This window comes from Wyeomyia smithii, chromosome 2 (genome assembly GCF_029784165.1).
Source record: "Wyeomyia smithii strain HCP4-BCI-WySm-NY-G18 chromosome 2, ASM2978416v1, whole genome shotgun sequence".
NCBI classification, from domain to species: Eukaryota; Metazoa; Arthropoda; class Insecta; order Diptera; family Culicidae; genus Wyeomyia; species Wyeomyia smithii.
Window position 1 is genome coordinate 98480001 of NC_073695.1, and position 24467 is coordinate 98504467.

General features: G+C 37.8%; 1 protein-coding gene across 6 annotated transcripts in view; it reads right to left on the reverse strand.

The window, feature by feature from the left end:
- The window catches only part of LOC129719507 (uncharacterized), a 74293-nt gene extending 59453 nt beyond the window's left edge, over nt 1-14840 (reverse strand). For 4 of the 6 annotated variants that reach the window (XM_055670901.1, XM_055670900.1, XM_055670899.1 and 1 more), the window contains exon 1: nt 14548-14839. In XM_055670901.1, coding sequence (XP_055526876.1) covers nt 14548-14740 — 193 coding nt within the window. In that variant the 5' untranslated portion in view covers nt 14741-14839. Of the gene's footprint in view, nt 1-14547 lie in introns of all 6 variants that reach the window. The other 2 variants (XM_055670898.1, XM_055670902.1) reach the window with 2 other exon arrangements.
- Nucleotides 14841-24467: the final 9627 nt, after the last annotated feature.

A 24467-nucleotide genomic window follows, 5' to 3' on the forward strand; every position in this document is an offset into this window, starting at 1 on the left:
AATTTCTCTATATAGAGTCAAATGTACCCTTTAAACAGATATTTTGTTTATGTTTGCCCCAAAAAGAACGACAAAGAAATAAAAAAGGCATATTTTTCGATGAAAAATATCAATAACTTTGAGAAGAATTGAGATATAACATATATAATAACATATTTTTGAAAGTTTCTCTATATAAAGTCAAATGTGCCCTTTAAACAAAGACCAGTAGATATTTTGTTTGTGGTCCCCGTGGTTCTGTGGTTAGCGATGTCGGTCGGCTAGCTCTCCCATACGGTTGTGATATCGGGTTCGATTCCCGATCAGGTCGAGAAACTTTTCGAGCTGGAAATTTTCTCGACTCAGCACTGGGGCACGGTGTATCGTTGTACTTATCCTGCAACGTGCAAAATGTGCCGAAAACAAAATCGATAACGAATTCTCTCAACTAATCTAGTTGATCGAGACCGCATTAGCCCCCAGGCTAGCGTGCAACATTGTTGTTTGTAGGTTTTTTGTTTATGTTTGCCCCAAAAAGAACGACAAACAAATAAAAAAGGCATATTTTTCGATGAAAAATATCAATAACTTTGAGAAGAATTGATATTTACGATGTCGGAATTGCAAATTGTTTCTCTTTGAAAGCCCCAAAAGTTGTTCAAATTTTAATGTGAATATCAAAGTAAAAAAGTACGAAAAAACGAAAATTGTGTTTTTTCAATCTAAATCGGTCACTTTAAAAAATAGAGAAAAATTGAAATTTTTCAAGTAGGCACTTTATTGTATTTAACAACTTTGTAGCAGAAAGGTTGAATCTAAAATAATGCTTTCGACCTCTTCATCCAAATTTCCCCCTAAATTCGGTTTCATTGTGCATTGTGAGAGCAGTTATTTTCCTGCACGCTAGTGATTCTCTAAAGAGAAACGACAAGCCTGCTCTAGTAGAAGAACTTTCTGTGAATTTTTGAATTTTACTATTTTCACATGTAAACGACGCTTTTTGACTCAGCATAGAGGTTTTAGAAATTAAATACTCTCGATTATTACGTACTTAAGCACATGTTATCCATTTTCGAGGCATTGAAAAAAGTTTTTTTTTTCATTTCTCAGAAGATGAGGTATTAACATTTGAGTAAATGGTAAAGAAGGTCGTTTTAATCATCAATCTGGTAAAATATTTTTCTAGTACGTGAAATCAAGGTCTGAGAGAATCTCAGAATTTATACGATTTTGGCCAAATAGTAGTCATCAGAAATATTCACGAACCATCCTTACTGCCTACGGCGCACCCTTTTGACTAGTTAAAGAACAATTTCAGTATAAACTTGCGTTTTTCTGTACTAAAAATTAAATTGCAATACAAAGTGGGCATAGCGTTCATCATCAAATTGATAATAAACATTCTACAATTTGAAAACTCAAGAAATACCGGTTTTACGTTTTTTCTTCACCACTTTAAAAACGAACTTTCTGAAATATTTTGACCCTTTTCGTCTTTCAATGGCAATTTGTGACTCTTCATGATATTAGGGACATCTCAAAATATTGCTGTTTGTTCGTATAAATATGAGTGAATTGGTTATTAATTTTACTCTCCAACATGAATCCCAAATACCAAACAAATGAATGAGAGCTGGTTCTGATTATATCTCAACTGTTTATCGTTTAAGTTGAACTATGTGTTAATAAATATTTGCGCTCTCTAGTTAGAAGTGAACAGTGAGTTTAAAGTATATCGTTGTGGCGGGCTGTATATCTATTCGAAATTTTGTTCGTTTCTGTTTGGTCGTTTTCTATTTTGAAGTTGCATTACAGCTTTACATGTTGTATGACAAAAATTTATTGCTCAAACAAAAGTTAAAAATTCACTAAATTTCTATGCGATTTGCAAAATTGGTTGGCGAAAGGGAGAGGAACATAGGAAGGCAATTTATTTGCACTGTTAAATAAGACATTGTATTGCAACGGAAGATTAAAACTCACATTTTTTCGCTGGCGGCGGCGTCGGCTACGGCAGAAACATGAATTCTGCTAGTGGCCGTGGGTCGACAATCGTCAGTTTTTCACGCAACCCGTTATTTCTATCGCTCACCGTAGAACCGAGTTTTTTTGTGATCGGTTCCGATGCGGATTTTCAGCACCGTAAAGTTAGATAATTTTGCTTTTGTTTTAAACTGCGTTATTTTTAAATCTTACTGGTGCCAGCAGACTACACGCGTTCGTGTGTCATAGTTGGGAGCGGGTAAGCAGCAGACGTTCTTGTTTAATGCCGTCAGTTGCTGGTCGTTAATTGTAGCTGACAGGGATGATGTTTGCCGGGAGCTGCACTATGTCTCATGTGGGTGGTAATTGTATAAACTTCAACGGATGCCGTAATATTTTCATTCATTGCTGTCGGGATTCTAGCTTCTAGTTGCGCTCATAATTACAAACTGGTTTTAGTGCTAAGCTACTTTAAATATGTGTTACATTTACATAAAAAGTGAAGAAACTTTCGAAGATTACCTGATGGCAAAATAAGATAGTGTTCTTTTCTAGTGTACTAATTATCATACTAACTTAGTCCAGAAATATCGTACGCTTCGTTTGAAAAATAAACTTTAAATGGGATAACCTGTATAGATTTTTTGATATCTCGTCAATAGTATGAAGTGAATTCAATCCTACAATACATCCATTACTTCTATATTTTAAATACATTTCTGACAGCAAAATGCCTCCTCAATACAACCCTTCGTGTACCATCATCATTAAAATACTGTTTCAATGACAGGAAAACTGGCCACCAATAATTAAAATTTTCACACCAGTAATATTTGTACTTGTTTACCAGACTGAACGAAAAAATAAAGAATCTCACGAGTTGCTGTTGTTTATGTGATGCGAGAAAAAAAGCAACATTTTTTAATAGTAGTGCCAATTTCGTATTGATAAATGGAAAATATGACATTGAATCAAATATTTTTAAAATTAAGGTTTTGACGAAAAATATAGGATTCCAATTCGAGGGCTGAATTTGTCAACAATATCAATGTGGAGTGACTCATAGCAGCAATAATTTTTTGTGGTTCAGATATCACCAATATTAAAACCCCATTGTGATAGTCTTGGCCTTCTAGTTTGACAGTTCTTTGATTTACTGAAACTTTTTCAGTCGAAGCGTAGACAGTTAATAGAAAACACTAATGGTGTATGGCTATCGATTTCCGATTTCGTCGAGCTTTTCTATAATATTGATAAGCTATTCCATTTAGTAAGATTACGTAACAAGGTGCTATTAAGATACCTAACTTGTTCTTGGTTGCTATAACAGTAGTTGTAATCGATTATATGACAATTACAAACGATGATGACTTACTAGAACGTTTGATAATTTCATCGTGATTGTTATTCAGTGATCTCTGAATGGCACTTCTCATATGTTATATACACAGCGCACAGAAACACAAAGAAACATTGCAATTTCTTGGATTGAAAACAGTCGTGAATATAGTGCTCGATATTCAACCGATTTATAATTTTTGCTACTACCGGAAAGCGGAGAAAAACCAAATACTAATTCATGAAATTATCTGATGAAAATAAATTGTCATCCGGAGCAGTCTGTCGAAGCAATATCGGCATGCAGCCAAAGCAATTTGTACGTAATCGGCAACTGTAGTAGGTGCCAAGTAACGATTGAATTTGGTTACAAATGTAGAGCACAAAACAACCGACGCGTCTTAAGAAACCGAATAGATAGCTAGATATTAGTGAATTCAGGTCTTGAGCATGAATTTTTGATTTTGAATGTTATGGATGACGAGAGATATATATTATTTGAGATATTATTGTGTATTATTATTGAGAAATTAGTAGTGCAATGTCCCAAAATTAACCCAGATCTGTTTTGATTTTGAGCTTAAATTAAATATATTTCATATATACCAAACAGGTGGAATCTCACTGTAGCTGCACCCTCCATGAATAATTATTTTATTTCAATCTGGTAAAAAATAAACAGAAATAGGCCAAAATAACATAGCCAAACGAATGACAGTGTGCATCTCTGTGATGCGCGAGTGTGTATTGACCATCTTTTCTTTGTGCGAGATGCGACAGTTGTTCTCCATTTGCTAGCGAAAGCCTACTGCGACGCATCAGTGCGTCTTGAGCTGCCCGACAGATCAGACGTATTTTCGGTTGCTTGTGGACTAGTTTTTGACTGCCTATAGCTTCAAAGTTTGTGTTTTGTCAGTGTGTCTTTTAAAGATTACCTGGAAGTTGACTTACATCAGTCTTTCTCAAGACTACCTATTTTTTTCTTTCTCAATACTTGCAATTTGATATTATATTTGAACTTTTTTCGTATCACCTGAAATGGCAGGACGAAAAAAGAAACCACGCATCGCTACAGGGAGGAAAAGAGAGGCATCACTTTCTGAAACTAGCTTATGCAGTGAAAATTTATATGATATTCTGCCTGAGCAAGAAGCCGGCGAAATTGAAATGTTCAAAAGTAAAACTATTCAAAGTGAAATTTCTGTAAAAAAGGAGAAAGTTCCACCTATTGTGGTAACCATGCTTCTGAATTTAATATGTTTAAAAGAGAACTTTCTACGTTTCTCTCCGACGTCAAAGTTACTTATCAAATTGGCCGAAGAGGCGAATGCCGTTTACTGGCCCAAACATTGAAAGATTGGAATCGTCTTATTCAGTATTTAGCTGAAAAGATGTATAATTTTTTTACATATGATACGAAGAGCGCCAAGCCGTTCAAGGTCGTATTAGAAGGTCTCACCAACGATCAAACCGTTGATGAGATCAAAATAACTTTGACAGAATTACTTGGTATAGCCCCTACCCAAGTAATTCTGATGAAACAAAAATCACGAGGCGAAAACAGTCAGCGAACTGGAATTTCCCTTGTAAATTATTTAATTCATTTTAACCGCAGTGAGGTTAATAACATAAATTTTTTTGAAAAAGCACATGCTTTATATAATGTCGTGTAAAATGGGAATTATATCGAAAGTTTGGCGGAGGTGAAAAGCATATCACCCAATGCCGTGTTTGCCAACGTTATGGCCATGGTTCAAAGTTTTGTAACATGGACCAAAAATGCCTCATTTGTGGAGACTCTTCTCACAAAAAGGACACATGTCCTGTGAAAGAGAGTAAAAATTTTCGCTGTGCGAATTGTAACGGCAACCATATGTCGAATTTTTATCAATGCCCAGCCCGTTTAGCAATTGTTAAGGCAAGGCAAGGTAAACAAAATTCAAAACAAACTTCAAAACAACATTCTCCAAGCGTACCAGTGACGCATAGTTTACCTACTCCTTTGCATACCCGTTTAACTTATGCACAGGTTACAGGTAGTTCGAACATTATACCGCCTAGTGTTGGTAGTTCGAAAAATACAGCTTTTTTAAAACCCGTTTGACCCCATGGTGCCCGAGGGATCTAGTAATATGAACTAACCAAAGCGATATTTTCATTTTTTCACTACTTTTAATCATTTAGACACAAAACTTTTTTTTTTTTGTAAGACCTCGATTTACCAGTGGGGCGGTTTCAGCAAGAATTACTCAATTGGATCATCCTAATACTATTTTTCTTACTAAGTGCCATAGCTCAAAAGCCAGTTTTTATTTAGAAAACTGTTCTTAATACTTAGCATAATCGTAGAAAATATTATATTATAATAATGTTATCTTTACAATACTTTCAAAATAACTCGCTTCATGTTAGTTTTTCCTAAAACAGTAATTACTGAAAACGATTTTGTATTTACCCAAGAAAACCTTTATGTCTATGAGTGAAATTTCTATCGTTTAGTTCATGAAATAAACCCAAGAGTTTTCCAAGGTTCGTATGATAAATCGGACTGAAATAGATCATCCATTAAATCGACCCAATCTATTGGAAATGTGCTATTATTCTATATGATGATTCTTTGATTCTAAAATGCCATTCACAGCTTTGTTGAAAACGGTAAAATATCAGTTTTGCATTAATGGCATGGTATAATCTTTTGCCTAAGGAACTGTTATGATTAATTTTTTTAACTTCACCTTATGAAACGAATTCGAGAATTCTTGAAGTTTCTATAAGATCAATCGGGGTAAAATTGATCACCCATGAAATCTATGCATTCTGTGAATGAAGAATGAAATGTGCTATTGAAAAAGAAATGTGCTGTTGTTCGATATGTGCATGGTGAATGTGAATTGTTGAACTGAAAACTATCAATCACAGACTTTTAAAAACTAAAACAACGATAATTCTGGTTTGATTCTATTCACTGGGGCTCACGAAATGAAATTTATAAATTAATGAAATCTCAGTTCATCGTCGTTCGACCGATTTGAATTCTGTTTGTTACATAAGATCAAAAATTAAATTAGGAATTTAGCTAGCATTTTTATCAAACTTTACTCAGTTTCTAAGTTCAATGTAATTTACCCTTAATTGACTTGACTTCAGATAAATTGAATAAGTTTATAACATTTTGAAATTTGTTCAATCAAAATGGGTTGAGAAAATTTGAGAAATTTAACGAAAATATGTAAACTTACTCCGTGGACTTAGGGGTTAAGTTAGACAGGTAGGTATATGATGCTCGTAAATGTTGTAAAGTCAGTATCTTTTGATCAATTTTTTTTTATTCTGATTTTTTAAGTAATCAATTTCAACGCACCGGTCAAATTTACCCTATTTTACGGTTCAATTTTGGAAAGTGACACTTTACTAAACAGGTTTGTTTGATTGCCATGACAACTACGCGTTGTTTTTTTAGTTCGCTCCATTACCTATCACTATCAACAGTGGTATGACAATCACAACTATGGTTTACAGATTACCGCAAAAGATCAAAATAATGGTCGCAGTGGTGCAAATCTTATAAAAAAATGGTTTTCGGATTTGTCCGTACGCGATTTTGATTACACAATTTGAAATAAATACGCACCATGAAATTAGCATCGCATCATGTCATTTGATGATAGTTTTCGCAAGCCGCAGTTGAAACGGCAAAGGCATCCAATAAATACGTCACGCAAGTCCCGACCAATATTTCGGGTCACAATTTTCTTTACTCCCTCTTCCCTCTATATGCGTGGAGTACTGCATAGAAGCCTCCTGTTTCCGTCAACCCTCAAAACAATTTTCAATTGACAATTGCCAGGTGATAATTACGCTACTAATCTCTGCTTGTAATTCAAAATCATTTCTTTACTTTTTGATATTTTTGAAAAATTTGTAAATACTAGGAAAACCGGAAAAATCTGTTTGAAATCTTCAAAAACATTCCGTGCGCTCGTCCAAGCAAAAGTCAGTAAAAATCTGCAAATATTTGAGAAAGTCTGTGCAAACATGGTAAGACTCTGCAAAACCTGCGGAAACTATGAAAAAAAAAAAAACTATAAATATCAATAAAAGTGTGCGCACGGAATGTGAAAATCTGCGTTTTTCAGACAAATCTGCACATCTGGTATCTCTGTTTTCGAGCTCTTCAGTTGTCAAAATCAAAAACAGGGCATTCGAGTAGTTTTTCTTTGACTCACAAACTGCTCGAAAATGAAGTAAACGTTTTTCAATTGAAAGCGAGGGTTAACAGCGTCACTGTAACCTGAGAATTTTCAATTGAAAATGACTTTGTCAGGCTCTGGGTGTATAATCAGTAGGGTGGGGAAAAGTGATCAGTTTACCAGAACCCAGTTTTTTTGGTTCCTTTTGAGGCCCCAAACAACCCTAAACTTACCGAAAGTCGATTGGTTTTGTCTCCGCTTGGTGCATTGCAATTCAAATTTGTATGGAAATTTATATGGGAAAACCTACTTTTTGCATTTACCTATCTAGAGAGCTCAATAATGATCTAATAATGCACTACATTATGTAAAAGTATAGTATTTTAGATGCCTAACAACTTTGCAGAAGGCACTGAAGAGCTAGGATGTCCATAAGAAGAGCTATAGCTGTTCAAAGTTGAGTAAAAGTTGATTTACATCAGAAGTAACCTGTTGTAACGAGTTTATACACACAGCTGGATCAAGTAAACAAATTTAGGTCAATATTCTAGGCATAAGTAGAATCTACAACGTGTTTCTGAGGTTACTTCTGATGGAAATCTGACTAACGCCGGTACCACTGGCAGTGTTGGCAGAAAAAATGATTTGCAACATAAATTTCGACATACTCAACTTTGAACAGCTCCAGTATTTTTTTAAGACACCCTAGCTTTTTGATGTCTTCGGCCAAGCTGTTAGGCATCAAAAAACCTACCATTTAAAGTCATGAAACCTATGGTTTGAGCCACTTTGAGCTCTTTAGAATGGAAAATGCAAAAACGTTGGTTTTTCCATACAAATCTCCATATAAATTTGAAATGCAATGCGCCAAGCGGAGACAAAACTAATCGACTTCCGATAAATTTAGGATTATTTGGGGCTCCAAATAGAACAACAAAAACTTGGTTCTGGCTTTCTGCTATCAAGTTTCGTCTTTTCCATATACCGATTCCCTACCCTAATAATCAGTGTTTTTTGATGAGTACTTTTAATCAAAAATTTTTGGGTGATCAATTTCATCCCATTCCAACTGTTAAAATCTCGGCGGATTTAGATGAAATTTAAGTTTGGTAGGTTTTGTAGGTACTAGTTTTTCATAAGGTTCTCACACGTAAGCAGTGGTGGGCACAATTCCGCTAATTCGCTAATCGCTAATTAGCGACGCTAATATTCAGTTAGCAGTTTAGTGATTTCGCAAATTTTTGCGCTGGTTAGCGGACTATCAGCGTCGCTAAAATTTTGGCCTTTGAAACGCTAACCGCTAATTACGTAACGCTGAACAACCTTACCCCCTCAAGATTTTCAATTTCGAGCCAACATCGTAGGTACGTAACTGTCCCTACTACCCCCCCCCCCCCTCTTCCCCCTATGTAACAATAAGTAACGCAGACTCAACCCCCCTCCCCCCCTTCATGCGTTACGAAAACGTTCCTGAAAGCATTTATTTTACACACAAGCAGAATCACTTTTGTGTCTTCTTATTTTCACAAAATCCTCAAAAACGATCGTTTCTTGAATTTGAACCTCTAAATAGCACTCAAAAGTAATTATATTCATGTGTTTTTATGAGCTATAAACATATCCATATGGCAATTTGCGTATTAATGAGATAGCGATTAGTAATTAGCGAAAGTTCCGCTAATATGGGCTTAGCGTTCAGCGATTATCGAGCTAAATTTTCCTGTTTAAAAATTTTAAATTTTCAGTTTGCGGTGCCTACCACTAAACAAAAGCAATTTTAAGAAATGTTGACACCATAAGCTCTCCCCAAAGTGATGTTTATTGAAAATTAAAACTCATTTTGACCAAGTGCTACGCGTTTGTTTCCATATGAATTCCTAATCAAATATTTTGCAGAAACAATTGATCTACTAAGAATATTCTTGGCGTTCATTTTTAGGTTTGCAGATTTGCGAAAAGGTAATTAACGGTATCGATAACAAGGACCATAGTAGTAAATACACCAACACTTATCATTCTTACTAATTGGGTTGTTTAGCTATAATAGTTTTTTGTGTCATCTGAAAGAGCTAAAAAAAATCTAGCGTTGTCATTCAATTTTTAAATCACGAATTAAAACTGCTCAAAATCGCCACAATGACAACTCGTTTATATACCAACTGTCATTGTAGCGGTTCGGAATAATGTTTATTTTTCAATTAAAAAACGAAGGACAATGATTTCACATTTTGCGATAAAAATTACACTCTTTTACCTGATATAAATATTAGAAACCGGGGAGTAGCTAAACAACCCTATTCTATAGGTAAAAATAGGTGTCCAACCCACATCCGACGTCAGGCCTCATGCTGAATGCTGAACACAATTTTGATCGGAAACGATCGACAGTAATTAAATTTTCCCTTGCATAACTAGTAAGATTGATAAGTGTTGGCGTCTGATCCTTTATATCGTAATCATAAATTGTTCTTACGTTAATACGAAACAAAGTTGCAGGTTATGATGCTTGTTTTCGATTAGTGATTTTACTATTATTTTAGTTGATAATATCGCTTAAAATTGGGTCTCGGAAAAGTGAAACATTAAACAGCTAAACATTTACTAAATCTTTAATAATTTTCAATTAGCGTTTTGACCAGGGATGTCATGTAGAAAACCTCATGTAGTTTTCGACGAGTTTTCTACGTAGAATACCTTTTGTAGAATACCTAACCAAAAGCGAGTATTCTACGAAAACCTGCGGAGAAATTTTTGTGGTGAATTACATAAAGAATAAAGGAAATTTGAGTTTAAAAATATTATTCATTTTTAATTGTGATGACTATTTTGTGTGAGTTGAGAACGAATATGACATTTAAAATCGTTGCTTTTAATCTCCATCGATTGATTTTGCTTTTGATGTGTTTTATAAGTTTTCGGATTAGAAATACCTCCCGTATGCAAAACATTCTAGTGCTTTCTAGCCAGTACAAACAACAAACCCAGATATGTTTAATTTTATCTTCGAAACTTTATATAAATTAGTAAAATAAATTAAGTAGCAATACAGAACCCAAAAAATGAGTAATTACTTAACTCAAAACTGAATAATACTGTACCCAAAAAGTGAGTAACAATCACTCAGTTTTTAAAACGCCTTGCTACTCAATTATGCGTATTTACGGAGTTACTCAGTTTATGAGTTGTTTTACTTTTTACGAAAATGCGTCAAATCATACTGATTTTAGAGTTATTTTTCCCGAGGGTGTAAAGAATTCTTCCTGCGACCGTTAAAGGTGGATAGAATTTTTGGTGGGCTTTTCTTATATATGTGAAGGGAACCATGAACCATTGAGATGTTGGGTACGCTCTAATTGTATGACTGATTGTATGATCTAATTGCATTTGACAGCGATAGCATAATTCTGTAGAAATCAGGCCTTGATGCGCCTTTTCTGTTGCACTGATTTTGTTTGTGACGTATAAATATTATGCGATTTTGGCATTTTTGGATGACAACAAATATGTTGTTGAACGGTGAATTGCGATTAAAATTATTGCGTGTAAACTTTGTTTGCTTTTTTGAGTTTCTTTATCATTGCTTGTTTCGCCATAATCACAAAGTAGTCCGGAAATACACTTTCTTGCTTCGTCGTGTTTCTTTCTTTTTGTTATATTAATTCTCCCGTAACTTGGATACATTTAATCAGCACAGCTAAAGGCATTTCGTTACTCATACTGTGAATTTTCGAGTGTTTGAGAGTTTTCTACTTGCAAGAGGTTTTCTACCGTAAAAAACGTAGAATACAGTTTTCTACGTAGATTACTTACGAGTCCCGAAAAATCGCGTAGAATACCATCCCTGGTTTTGACTAATACTTTAAGGTAGCTAACAAAACTGTTAGCTTTGCCAAAAGTTTGACGTGTGAATCACTAATTCTCTAATTTTGCTAAATGCTATAGAAATGTCTGATTCTTTTTAACATCGAATTTCTCTCTTTGTATGTCTAGTTGAGAGGTAACTTCCGAAAAAGTTGAACCTCGATGAAGCAAGAGCTCTGCAATAGCAGAGAAAATTCACTGAGCGTTCTGAGCACTGAGGTTCAGCGTAGCAGAAGCGGCAATTGTCGGCTGGAACTTTACGAATAGATGATAGAGAGCGGTAAGGAGTCCCGTGGTGATGCGTAGTTCACTACGAGTTAAACTAAGTAGCCTTTTGGTAACCAAGGTTGGGGTAGATAAACTGTTTAGCTTGTCTACAACCGTGCGTATGTTGCCAATGAGATGCTATTTCTAGCTTTTCCCATGTACTTTACTTAGTTCGCTTTTAATAGCGGTTATGCAGGTACCCAGAAACGGTTCCGGTCCAATAAATTGCTGAGCTGATCATTGTCTTGCTGTCGGCATGTTATTTTTCCTCGATTCCACATTGTCTGGGTATCCGAAGTAGCATAACTTTGTTGAGACGGGAAAGTTCCCCGAGTGTTGCAATGCACTCCCAGAACGTCTATGTTGGGATTTGTCTGAGACTGTTATTACTAAAGGTGTTAACTTGAATTCCTTCAGGATGCTTAGGTGCATTACAAAAAGAATAATATAAATGTTGAAGAACAACACATTCATATAAAGTTTCCAGGGAGTAGGCAAAAGATTACACTGGCCGATAAAAGCGAAAAAAGTTTCCGTACAGCTCGAAATAGTTGTTCTAAAAAGAACAAGGACACACGAATATTGCTTTGTCATGCTTTGTATACAAAGCAAAGCCATCAGGCCTCAAGATTTCGCTACCGGAACTTGAATTCCCGTAATTACATATTGCAGGGGCCACGAACCATCTGGTTCTCACAGTTACTCCCAAGCCGTGATTCGACGGCTTATTGCATCAGCAGAGAACCTCCAGACCAGCATACTTTGTGCTCGATTGGATAAAGTTGGGCTCATCATAAAACATCGAGCAGCTTTAAAATAAAACACTATTCAGTCGTAAGACAATGATGACGATGAAAGTGAAAAACTCTGTCCTGGTGCGAAAATCAATTGTTTTAATCGGAGGCGAATATCTGTGGGCTAAAACCATTTCAAAGAAAGAATTTTATTATCTCTAATATTTACTTTTCATAACTCCTAAACCACAAACCCAATCCAATTCTAACTACATTGTGGTGTGAAAAATATTACCAACTGTAAATTACATGAAAACAAATTAGGAGCCTTTTTTATCACGAAATTAGAATGTGATTCACGTGGCATCTCTGAGAAAAGAGGGGTAGACTTCGAGTATTGCTTCTGCACATACATGCGCACATATAAAAATAATGAACTAGATTGACCTAGCCAAATGTTTTATTCGTTTTATTCGAACACGATATAATGCGACCAGCAAAAAAAAAGTTTTTTCAATGGCTGCTATGCTTTTCTAGGCAAGAAACCATGTGGTACTAACATGAATTGAACATGTGCTGAATGTAGTATTAAAAATGTGCTTTCGACCTTTGCATTTTTCTTGAAGTTTTTTTTGTCAGAATTAGAATGCTGTTCTCATTTCAGAGGTGCTCTGCCAGAACAGATCGTTTTTCTATCATGACATGATGTGTTTGGGGTTGTCTTGTTAGATTAGATTCCAGATTATGGTAACTTCATGACTACATTCTTTTGGTTCAGAATGTTGCCAAGATATAAAGAGTCCAAAAGTTCGTGCACAATAAATTGCACAAATACATTGATTATTTTCAGTCTAAAGTTGCCATAAAAGACTTCGCAGATAACAACGAAAGCCTTTCTTTCATGTTTTCAAAATTTTAAACACATTTACCGTACGCAACGCATCTCTCAACAGCAATCTTACGCTACCATTCCAGAGGGATAATGAGGTCGGCAATCGCCGCTACTCAGCGGCATTCTTTTCCACCTGTTTGCACAGAAGAAAACTAGTTCAGTTCCTTGGTAAGAGCGTTCAAAAAGAGATCGTGTGCGTGCCCCTTTCAACGCCTACTCCGTGCGGCTTAACATCTATATAGTGAACTAGGAGGCAAAGTGGCATCTGGTTTTTGTCCCAACAGAAATGTAGATCGGGTCGGGAAACAGATGAAGAATTTCACCGGGTTTTCACTTTCTTTTGCGTCGATTTTTCTCACTGTGTGAATCTTCCTTCCTTGTCCTGCAAACTATATGTCAGATCAGTGTGTTGCGTTTGCCTTTCCGTTGGTCGTTCGGCTGGTTCGGGTGTCAATTTGTGTCGGTTGCTTTGCCTAGATGCCCGCAGAGGTTAACTGTGTAGCTAAGCGCTCAACCGCCGCTGACCGTTCGCTGTTGCGTATTGGTCGCTTTGAATTATTTCAGTATCCTGAATCTTAGGTGGGTTATTTTTGTACTCTTTGTTCTGATTGTAGTATGTAGGAAGCGGATAGAGCCACACAGCGAGAATATGAGTGAACTGTCAGCATGTATGGATTAGCTATACTATAGCTGAATAATTTGAAGGAATATTTGGTACAATTCGACAGTTCTCTGCTACAAAATTATAATATGTGGTGGGACATGAACACTGTAAACTAGCGCCATACTTGAGAGGTGAATACCTGTCACGACTGGACGTCAATCGTCCAGTTTGACGTATCTTGTCTATCTATTAGGCTGTCTAAGGATCGTTCGAGCAATCTTCCACCTTGCCAAACTGTCAATTTGCTTTTTCTTCTTCCCAATCACACCCCATTCACTTTCAGCACACTGTTTTCTTCTCTCGTAGATTTTCCTCTCATTTTACATGTTCGGTTTTCACGATTATTTTTAAAAATAATTTAGCTCTCTATAATTCCGGTTGCGCAATGCTTTTTCTTCTCGAAATATTCGTTAAGAAAAACTCAATTGGAAAATGGTTTTCATTGAATAAAATTGTTGCAGATATCGTTGAAGATATCCATTCTCTGTTCACTACCAAACATGGCAATACGAGTTAATTTTCCTTTTATGGCACTTTTTGTTCACTTCCAAGTCGACAAATTTTTCCATATACATTTGGATGCTTGTAGCTCCAGTCTCGCAGACCGGCGCTACGAATTCGAGTACATCGAGCACTTACACCAATACACCGCGACGTAATCCTTATCCTCTAGTATCCGTTCTAATTGTTTCGCCGAAACTTCCTCGATCGTGGCGTCCGAGGGGCTCGGGGTAGCCTTTTTCGCACAATCTACATTGTTCACTAGTAAACTACTCAAAACCAACAGACAGCACAGCGGTGCCACTAGATTCCTGATCCGCGAGAAGATCATCTCTGTTCTGGCTGTTGGGCGGACTTTTTCAAGTTCCGCTCCCGTCAGAGGTCCGCTCGTAACTGAGCGCGGCTCGTAATGGAAAAGGTTGAAAGTTTTCGCTTAAAATATATTCGGCGGGGTCCTGTGTGCACTCGGTGGCCGATCAGAATGCGATCCGTCCGACGACCTGTCATGGTTCGAGTTATCCTCGTTGGGGCGTTTTACCGCCTGGGGTGTGTGGGCGGTGGGTGGTAGGTTTTCTCTTTCATACCGGTAGTTGTCTGCGTGCGATTGGTACACGCGGCTTCGGCTGGCGGTGGATGCGCGCGCGTCTCGTTCCGAGTAAAATAGCCGAGTTTATGTTTATCTTCGAAAAGTCATGTTTTTCGAATGAAGTAAAAACAATCATTGGCTCGCACAGCGAAATCTGCACGTTGAAAGGAAAGTATTTTCGAAGCAATGGGTGCACTGAGTAAATCCCAAATGAAATAGAAATTTTTATCATTGACTGAGTATAAATTCGACCATTTTTTATTTAAATGAACCTTTGCACAAGTTTTTGGCTTAGCGAACTGAGTACTTTGCGAGGATGGAAATTTTTTTTAGACCTAATAGTAGTTTTTCAAGCGGGCGTATGTATTTAAGCATTTTTTCCCTTGTAGAAGCCTGAACCATTGCGACCATATTTTGAGCATTGTATTTGAGTATTAGGGTGGGCAAAGTGATCGATTTTCCAGAACCAAGTTTTTTTGGTTCCTTTTGGGGCCCCGAACAACCCTAAACTTACCTGAAGTCGATTGGATTTGTCTCCGCTTGGCGCATTGCATTTTAAATTCCTATGAAAATTTATATGAGAAAACCTACTTTTTTGCAGGTAGATAAATTCCTTTCTAGAGAGCTCAATAATGCTCTAATAATGCACTACACTATAATAAAAAATAATAAAACTTATAATGAAACCGGCAAGAGTCAATGCGATTTTGCTTTATTATTGGTTTTATTATTACTATCTATTGCCCCATAAAACCACTCCAGCTTGCTGTCATATGACATAGAAACCAGTTTTATTGCGATCATTCAAAATCTAAAAAACTACTAGTTGGCTATGAAAAATATCTTATAAAATTCTAATAAGTGCACAGTTTTAACTTGTCAAACTTGTAAACAAATATATGCAGGCAATGATATACATACAGGTGAGATAAAAGCGGCCTAGTTGGTTTAGTGTGATGCAGAATTCTGTCACAGTCTCCGTAAGATGTGTGTAAAATGCTTTAGAGCAACTTGCAGCGCATTTGTAAACATTGATGACGTAGAACACCATAAATCTAATAAATTAACACGGCAAATTTAGTATTAGTACTTAGTACTGTTCAGTAGTTTTCTCAAATTTTATCGCCAGTTTTGTCTTGTTTCGGTTGAAAATAATTTCCTGTATCGTTAAATTATGCGTCCTTAAAAATAAGATAGGGGCAAGACACTATTGATATATTTGGAAATATATTCAATATTCAATTAAACAAGCATTTTTCGTGCACCTCTATTTATATCAAAGCTCGTTGATTCCTCATTATCGTCGGTGTGTTGTCAGATTTTTCATAAAAATAAAGTTGTCTAGGCCCCAGGGATTTACCATATTTTTCTTTAATAATACAGGCATCCCACCTTTGCCGCATTTTACAAAATATATATCATTGAACTAGGCTTATTGCGGCTACCATTGATACTAACTAATTACCAACCGCGCCATATTGATATTCTTGAGACTTTTTATGACCTTGAAACGAAAATCGAATCGTCGTCTGACTAACAAATAAATTGAACATCCAAAGTTGATTTTGATCTATCTCTGTATTAAAGAACACGGCTAGATTTTTTTTTCTGAAAAACCGAGCTGAAACAATCCAATTCATTTTTGCTAACAATGAAATCATTTTTGTAAGCTCGTACTATTTTGATGGCGCATAAATTTTAAGCGCCTATGTTCTCAAAATGCACGACAAAATTTCATGCATATGCTTGAGAGCTACAAAACCTACCAAAACCCCCTCTCTATTTCTTATCTTTCTACAATACCACCATCAAATAAAATTGCACGATGATAACCAACACAGGTGAAACATTTCTCCCGCGACGCGAGATTTTCTTATTAAAAAAGTGGCGTGATGTTCTGGTGTAAGTGCAGGAACGGCACAACAAACCAACTTATTACGGTGTCAAGCAATGAAAAGTTGAATTGGACTTATTGTGGCAAGTAGCAGAGCGCAATAATGCAACCAAACTTATTGCGCTCTTAAAGAGGTAATGCCAGCTGCTTATAGCATGCGGTACTCTTTCCATGTGGTTTTAAAGCAGTTTTATTGCCATTCTTATAATTGCTTCAATAAGCTCGGCATGGGTGGGCCACCTGGCTGTAAAGCAAACTTATAGAGGTTATCAGGAGGTTCTGATAGTATTTCTAGTTTTAACAGCAGTTTTGCGAAATTGGTCATGAAAACCGCTAAAAGAAAGCAATACGACTTAAATTGTTACTTGGGTAGGATTCCCATCAAAAGTAACCTGTCGTAACGAGTTTATACACTCAGCTGGATGAAGCAAACAAATTTAGGTCAATATTCTGAGCGCAGGTAGAATTTACAACGTGTTTCAGAGGTTACTTCTGATGGAAATCTGGCTAACGCCTGTACGCTGGCAGTGTTGGCAGAAAAATGATTTGCAACATAAATTTCGATATTCTCAACTTTTAACAGCTCTAGTATTTTTTGGGACACCCTAGCTCTTTAGTGTCTTCGGTCAAGTTGTATGGCATAAAAAACCTACCATTTGAAGTCATCAATCTTATGCGAACCTGAGCGATTTTGAGCTCTTTATGCAAAAAAGTTGGTTTTTCCATACAAATCTCCATATAAATTTGAAATGCAATGCGCCCAGCGGAGACAAAACCAATCGACTTCCGAATAATTTAGGATTGTTTGGAGCCCTAAATAGAACAAAAAAAATTGGTTCTGGCTTTCTGCTATCAAGTTTCGTTTTTTCCATATAGTCGGTGCTTTGTAGTATGTTGCGGGCAAGACGAGGGCCGAAATTACCAGTAGTGCGTCAATCCTAGAGCGCAAGGTTAATGATACTAGCCAAGTTGGTTGGACAGAGGCCAGAAGGACACTTCGTTATGTGGTTGCCGGTAAGATTTTCGGATAAAATCTGTAAGATCATCGTGCGAATAATGTTCATAATATGTTTAAAAGTAAAAAAACTCAGGTGGGGTTTTGACTATGTACAGTAGGGTGCCAATAAAATGGTCATTTTGTGAAACCCTATACAAAATGTCCACCTGCTCGAAAAACAAAAAAGCAAAAAGCGATTCGGAACTCGACCTTCTGTTATATTTATACACAGACTTCGCAGCCGACTATTTATGCACAGGACAATTGCGGGGCTAGCAACTAACAGTCTCTCCCAAGCCGAGACTCTAACCTACGACGACTGGCTAGTTAGGCCAGCATCGTACCTCGAGACCGTCTGGGAGATCTGCCCGAAGAACATCCTGTACAAAATTTCAGTTCAATCGGACGTAAAATGGGGTGGCGATTGAATTTGGCCTTTAAAAATCCAAAAATTAACCCAGCTGAGTGGGGTGCATGAGATTTCGGTTTTCGAAATTTTTGTTGGTACCAGATGGCTTAAAAATGCATGAAACGTCGAGATCTGATAGCATACGCAAAATCACGATTCTGCTGATTTTTCGAATATCTCAAGGTCAAACTTCAATCGCTCTGCGACACCCTGTTTCAAGTCCGATCTAGCTAAAATTTTGCACAGAGTGTTTTTTCGGGTAGGTGAACATTTTATGTAGGTTTTTTTAATTTTCTGGTTACTTTTTCCCATATAAGTGATTGGCACCCTAATGTACAGCATCTCTCACCCTGTCTCTGAGAAAGCATGAAGTAACAACGCGGAAAATGGAATATGGGTGGTCAAAACGAGGCGATAAAAAAAGAAAAAAAGCACTGTAACTCTTCAATGCAGGCTCTTGGTTACTGCAATACTTGATGGAGACGCATCTTGAACGCTAATAACTCAAATATTCTATATCCTAAAAAATATACCTTCGTCAAAATTTAAAACTGTGTGAGCTGAGCTGAAGAATCCAAACAAATTTCAAACAATAAAGTCTCCTGAAGTAGGACCTCATACAGGATGCATTCCCGGTTAACTAGGTACAATATTTTGTCGACCGTGTTAGGAAAAACGCGCACCTACCGCTGATGCTGCTACCACTACCACTGCTAGTGCCCGCTGCTGCCACCGCTGCTGGTATCCGCTGCCGCCGCTGACTCGATAGAAATGCAAATGTATTTGAAAGGTTACATAGCCATAATTAATCAGAAATCTGCTCCAAGAGTAATAAATTAAATTGTAAATGCCAACTGTCCACGTGAAATGTGGACGGCCCCTAAAATAGTTCGCCCTATTCTAGAAGAGAAGGGTCTCATACAAATGAAATATAAATTTCTGCACATCTCGAGAACTAACCAAGTAAATGGAACCAACTATTGCATGTGAATGTGAACCCCTAAATAACAAATGTGTCCAAAATGGTTCGAAATCTCTTCCTCTTCCGTAAGGAAGGGGTCCCATACAAATAAAACACAAATCACACAGAGCAAGAACATTTTTCATGGTGGTTCGACATCCCTGCCTCTTCTGAAAGAGAGGGCTCTCATGCAAATGAAACTTAAATTTCTTCAAAACTCAAGAACTAATCAAGTAAATGGAACCAAATTTGTCATGAGGAAGTTTTTAGGAGCAAAAAAAATTTCCATGGTAGTTCGACACTTATGGATAGAAGGGCTTTTATACAAATCAAACACAAATTTCTATGGTGGCTTGACACTCCTCCGTATTCTGAAAGGGGGGAAGGTCTCCCATACAAATTAAACAGATATTTCAACCAGTTTTCCCGGAAAACATCCTGAAATAATCAGGACTCCAGACGCCATTTTGAAATTGAAGATGGAAACTTCCGGTTTCTGAAAAAACAACCAAAAATGATCAAATACCACCCAGTATGCATGTTTCCTAAATCAGAATGACACCTTGAGGCCAGATATCGTCTACAAATGCCATTTGAAAATTCAGGATTGCGACTTTCACCCAATATAAGTTACTTCGGAACCAAGAGGAGCTTCGTAGCCGCAAGGTTACAGAGTCCGCATTGTTCGAATCTTAGTAGAATCAGGCCATTTGGTTGTCAAAGGACTTCAGCTTAGCATAGGTTTCTTCTCAGGCTCCCCACCACGTACCCTCCCTTCAATCTGAATTCTACAGTACCCCTGTTGACTTTCCTTCTAACAAAAATAAAACCCTTTTTATAATAAAACTGGTCTTAGTAACGTATGAAAGTTCCAGTGAACTTTCCAGGGAATTGTAATTAGGCGATATTGTTAGGATGGACAAAGGCTCGGTATAGTTAGTAGAGCAGTAAGCTTGAAACGGAAAGATAAAAAATTACACACAAGCACGGATATAAATGATAAGCGTGTCACTTACTTCACTAGTGATATTGCCAATAATATGAAGTGTACAGAAAACACCTGGGCAATATCACAATAGATCTAATCTCTGGTCGCAGTGATAAGTCCACACAGAAAAAAAAAAACTTCGGAGCCAGAATGATGCACAGAAGCTAAAATTCGATCACTGACACCATTTTGAATTCAAAGGTGGCGACTTCCGGTGTTTGTGATACAGCCGAAAATCACCAAATACCATCCAATATGAATATTTCTGGAACCAAAATGACGCCCAGAGGCCAAAAATTGATTTCCCATGCCACTTTGAAATCCAAGATAACGACTTTTGGTTTCTGGAAAATAGCCAAAAGTGACCAAATACTATCCCAATACCTCAGACACAATTTTGATTTGTAAGATGGCAGCTACTGGGAAACAGCCTAAAAAGTCCGAATACCACTCAATATGGATATTTCCGTATTGGAGATGATGCATGGAAGCCAAGCATTGAACACTTTCGGTTTCTGGGAAACAGCCAAAATAACTAAATACCACCCAATATGGGTATTTTTGGAGTCAGATCGGTACAAAAAAAAAAAAACAACTGAAAATGACCGAATTCCTCCCATTTTGGATATTTCCAGAATCAAGGTGATGTACAAAAGCCAAAAGGCGAGGATGTTGTCACTCCGATAGAACCAATCATTTCGAACGATTTGTCTTTTGACTTTGATCATATCCTATGGCCGATTCGACGTGCATTTGCAGACTATAAACAAATCAATTTGAAATGTTTAAAATAAAATGTTTAAATAAAGACACAAAGGGCGAGACCAACGTTGCCGGGTCAGCTAGTAGCAAATAAGAAGCATCCTCATATTTTTTTTTTTAGTTTAAAATAGTTTATTTGACACGGCACGATACAAATTATGTTTAACTGAGCCAAGTACTATTTTTTTTTAATTCTAAGTTAGCAGGGAAAAGAGGGAGGCACATTTTTTATATCTCGCGGCCGACTACGAGCTAGTGGGGATTAAAGGTGAGAGGAGGGGAGTTACAATTTTGATTTTAACTATATTGAGTTACAGGATTCATTTATTTGTGCATGGCTAAGCAGTGATGTTCCATTTGAGCAGTTTTGGTCTGAGGTGTCTGCGTGAACATGAAGGAGCCGAGTCTTCGTTTTAGTGTCTCCACCATGGTGTATCATTTTCATTCATTTTATGACGGGAATTGTAATCTAGCAAATAGATAAAAAAAAATCAAATTTTAATTCCAGCATTTTTCAAAAAACAGTACAGCTGTGTCATGTACTGGAGATCACCGCTTCCCAGAATGTCTCTAACGGGAACGTTCGGTTGTTTTCCTCGGGCCCGAAGGGAATCTATAAGCTCGGACCTAACACCACAGTATTCGGTACACGACCAAACAACATGCTCGATATCATGGTAGCCATCGCCACAAATGCAGTGATTACTGTCTACAAGCCCTATACGAAAGAGATGCGTGTTTAACGTGTAGTGATCGGACATAAGTCTGGACATCACGCGAATGAAGTCCCGACCTACATCCAACCCCTTGAACCATGCTTTCGTCGATACCTTAGGAAAAATGGAATATAGCCACCGTCCCAGTTCATGTGAGTTCCATGATAATTGCCAACTGTTGAGTGTTCTCTGACGCAAAATGCTATAAAATTCATCATAAGCAATTGGTCTTACATAAATATCGCCATCAATAGCACCCACCTTAGCTAAAGCGTCAGCCTTTTCATTGCCCGGAATGGAACAATGAGAAGGGACCCACGCTAAGGTAACCCGGTAATTTTTATCTGTTAAAGCACTTAAAAACCGCCGTATTTTCCCCAGGAAATACGGGGTGTGCTTCACAGTCTTCATCGATCGCAGAGCCTCAATGGCACTGAGACTGTCTGTGAAGATGAAGTAGTGGTTTATGGGCAGGGTTTCGATGATCCCAAGAGAGTACTGAATAGCAGCAAGTTCTGCGACGTACACGGAAGCAGGAGCATCGAGTTTGTAGGAGGGGGTAAAAATTTCGTGGAAATACCGAAGCCAGTGGACTCATCTATCTAGATGATCTAGATCCGTCAGTGTAAAACCTTTTATCACAACTAACATGTTCAAACTTATTGAAAAATTTTTTAGGGATCTCTTGGGGTCGCAATTGATCCGGGATACCAATAATGTCTTCTTTCATGGTGGTGTCGAAGAATATAGCATTATTAGAAGTATCTAAAAGTACGACATTGGAGGAATCGTATGAAGAAGGATTAATATCTTGAGCCATATAGTCAAAATATAAAGTCATAAATCTGGATTGAGATTGAAGGTCGACCAACCTCTCGAAATTTTCAATTACTAATGGGTTTATAACTGTGCATCGAATTAGTAACCGGTAAGAGAGATTCCAAAAACGATGTTTCAACGGAAGAATACCCGCTAGCACTTCAAGACTCATTGTATGGGTCGACTGCATGCAACCCAAGGCAATACGCAAACAACGATATTGTATTCTTTCTAGTTTCAAAATATGCGTGTTCGCGGCGGAGCGAAAGCAGAAACAGCCGTACTCAATAACTGACAACATCGTTTTTGGTATAACCTTAGAAGGTCTCCTGGGAGATCACCCCACCAGGTTCCGGTAATCGTACGAAGAAAATTAATCCTCTGTTGGCATTTTCGTGTCAGATACCTAATATGGCAAGCCCAGGTGCATTTAGAGTCGAACCAGACCCCGAGATAGTTAGCGACTAAAACCTGAGAGATCGTTTTACCCATTAGTAGGAGCTGCAGCTGAGCTGGGTTATGCTTCCTAGAAAAAACGACCAACTCAGTTTTCTCCGGAGAGAATTCGATACCCAGCTTAAGAGCCCATTCAGACAAATTGTCTAAGGTATCTTGCAATGGTCCTTGCAGATCGCTAGCTTCGCTACCAGTAATGGATACAACGCTATCGTCTGCAAGTTGCCGTAGCGTGCATGAATTTGCAAGACATTCATCGATGTCATTGACGTAAAATTTATGTAAGAGAGGACTTAAACATGAGCCCTGGAGGAGGCCCATGTAACTAATTCGGGAAGTTGTCGAATCGCCATGTGAGAAATACATATGCTTTTCTGACAACAAATTGAGCAAAAAGTTATTCAAATTTGGTGAAAGTCCCTGCGAATGAAGTTTCGCGCTTAAAACTTCTACAGAGACAGAGTCAAAAGCGCCCTTAATATCCAAGAACGCAGAAGCCATTTGCTCTTTTCGAGCAAATGCGAGTTGAATTTCAGTAGAAAGCAACGCTAGGCAATCGTTCGTCCCTTTGCCCCGGCGAAAGCCAAATTGAGTATCTGAAAGTAACCCGTTTGTTTCGACCCATTTGTCTAACCGTAAGAGGATCATTTTCTCCATTAATTTCCGGAGGCAAGAGAGCATCGCAATCGGCCTATATGAATTGTGATCAGAGGCAGGTTTCCCGGGTTTCCGAATAGCAATGACTTTTACCTCCCTCCAGTCATGCGGAACAATATTTAGCTCAAGAAACTTGTTGAACAAATTCAACAAGCGTCTTTTTGCAGAGTCGGGTAGATTCTTCAACAGGTTGAATTTTATTCTATCTAACCCTGGAGCCTTATTGTTGCACGAGAGGAGAGCCATTGAAAATTCCAACATCGAAAATGGAGGCTCTTTCGTAGTTACTAATAACGCGTCGCGAAAGGTTTTCTGTTCCGGTACAGACCTTTTTGGCAAAATCGAGTATCCAGCGATCTCAATACTCCTCACTTTCATTCGAAACGTCACGGTTCCGCATGCGCCTGGCGGTATCCCAAAGAGTGCTCATCGCTGTTTCCCTCGACAACGCGTTTACGAACCGCCGCCAGTACCCGCGTTTTTTCGCCTTTACTAAGCTCTTCATCTGCCTGCCCAGTGCCTCGTACTTTCGAAGCAGGTTGACAGTGCCGTACTCCCGGTAGTCCTTATACGCCGCGGACCTTCGCGCGTACAGCTCAGAGCACTCTTTGTCCCACCATTTGTTGGGAGGGCGCTGTCTAATCGTTACCCCGGGTATCGGTTTCGTCTGAGCTTGAGTCGCGGCGTCGATTATCAAGCCAGCTAAGAACGCGTATTCTTCCTCCGGAGGAAGTTTCTCGTGAGTCTCGATCAAGTTACAGATTAAAGAAGATCGGTTGTCGTCGTACAGCGACCCCCATAGCGAACAGTGAG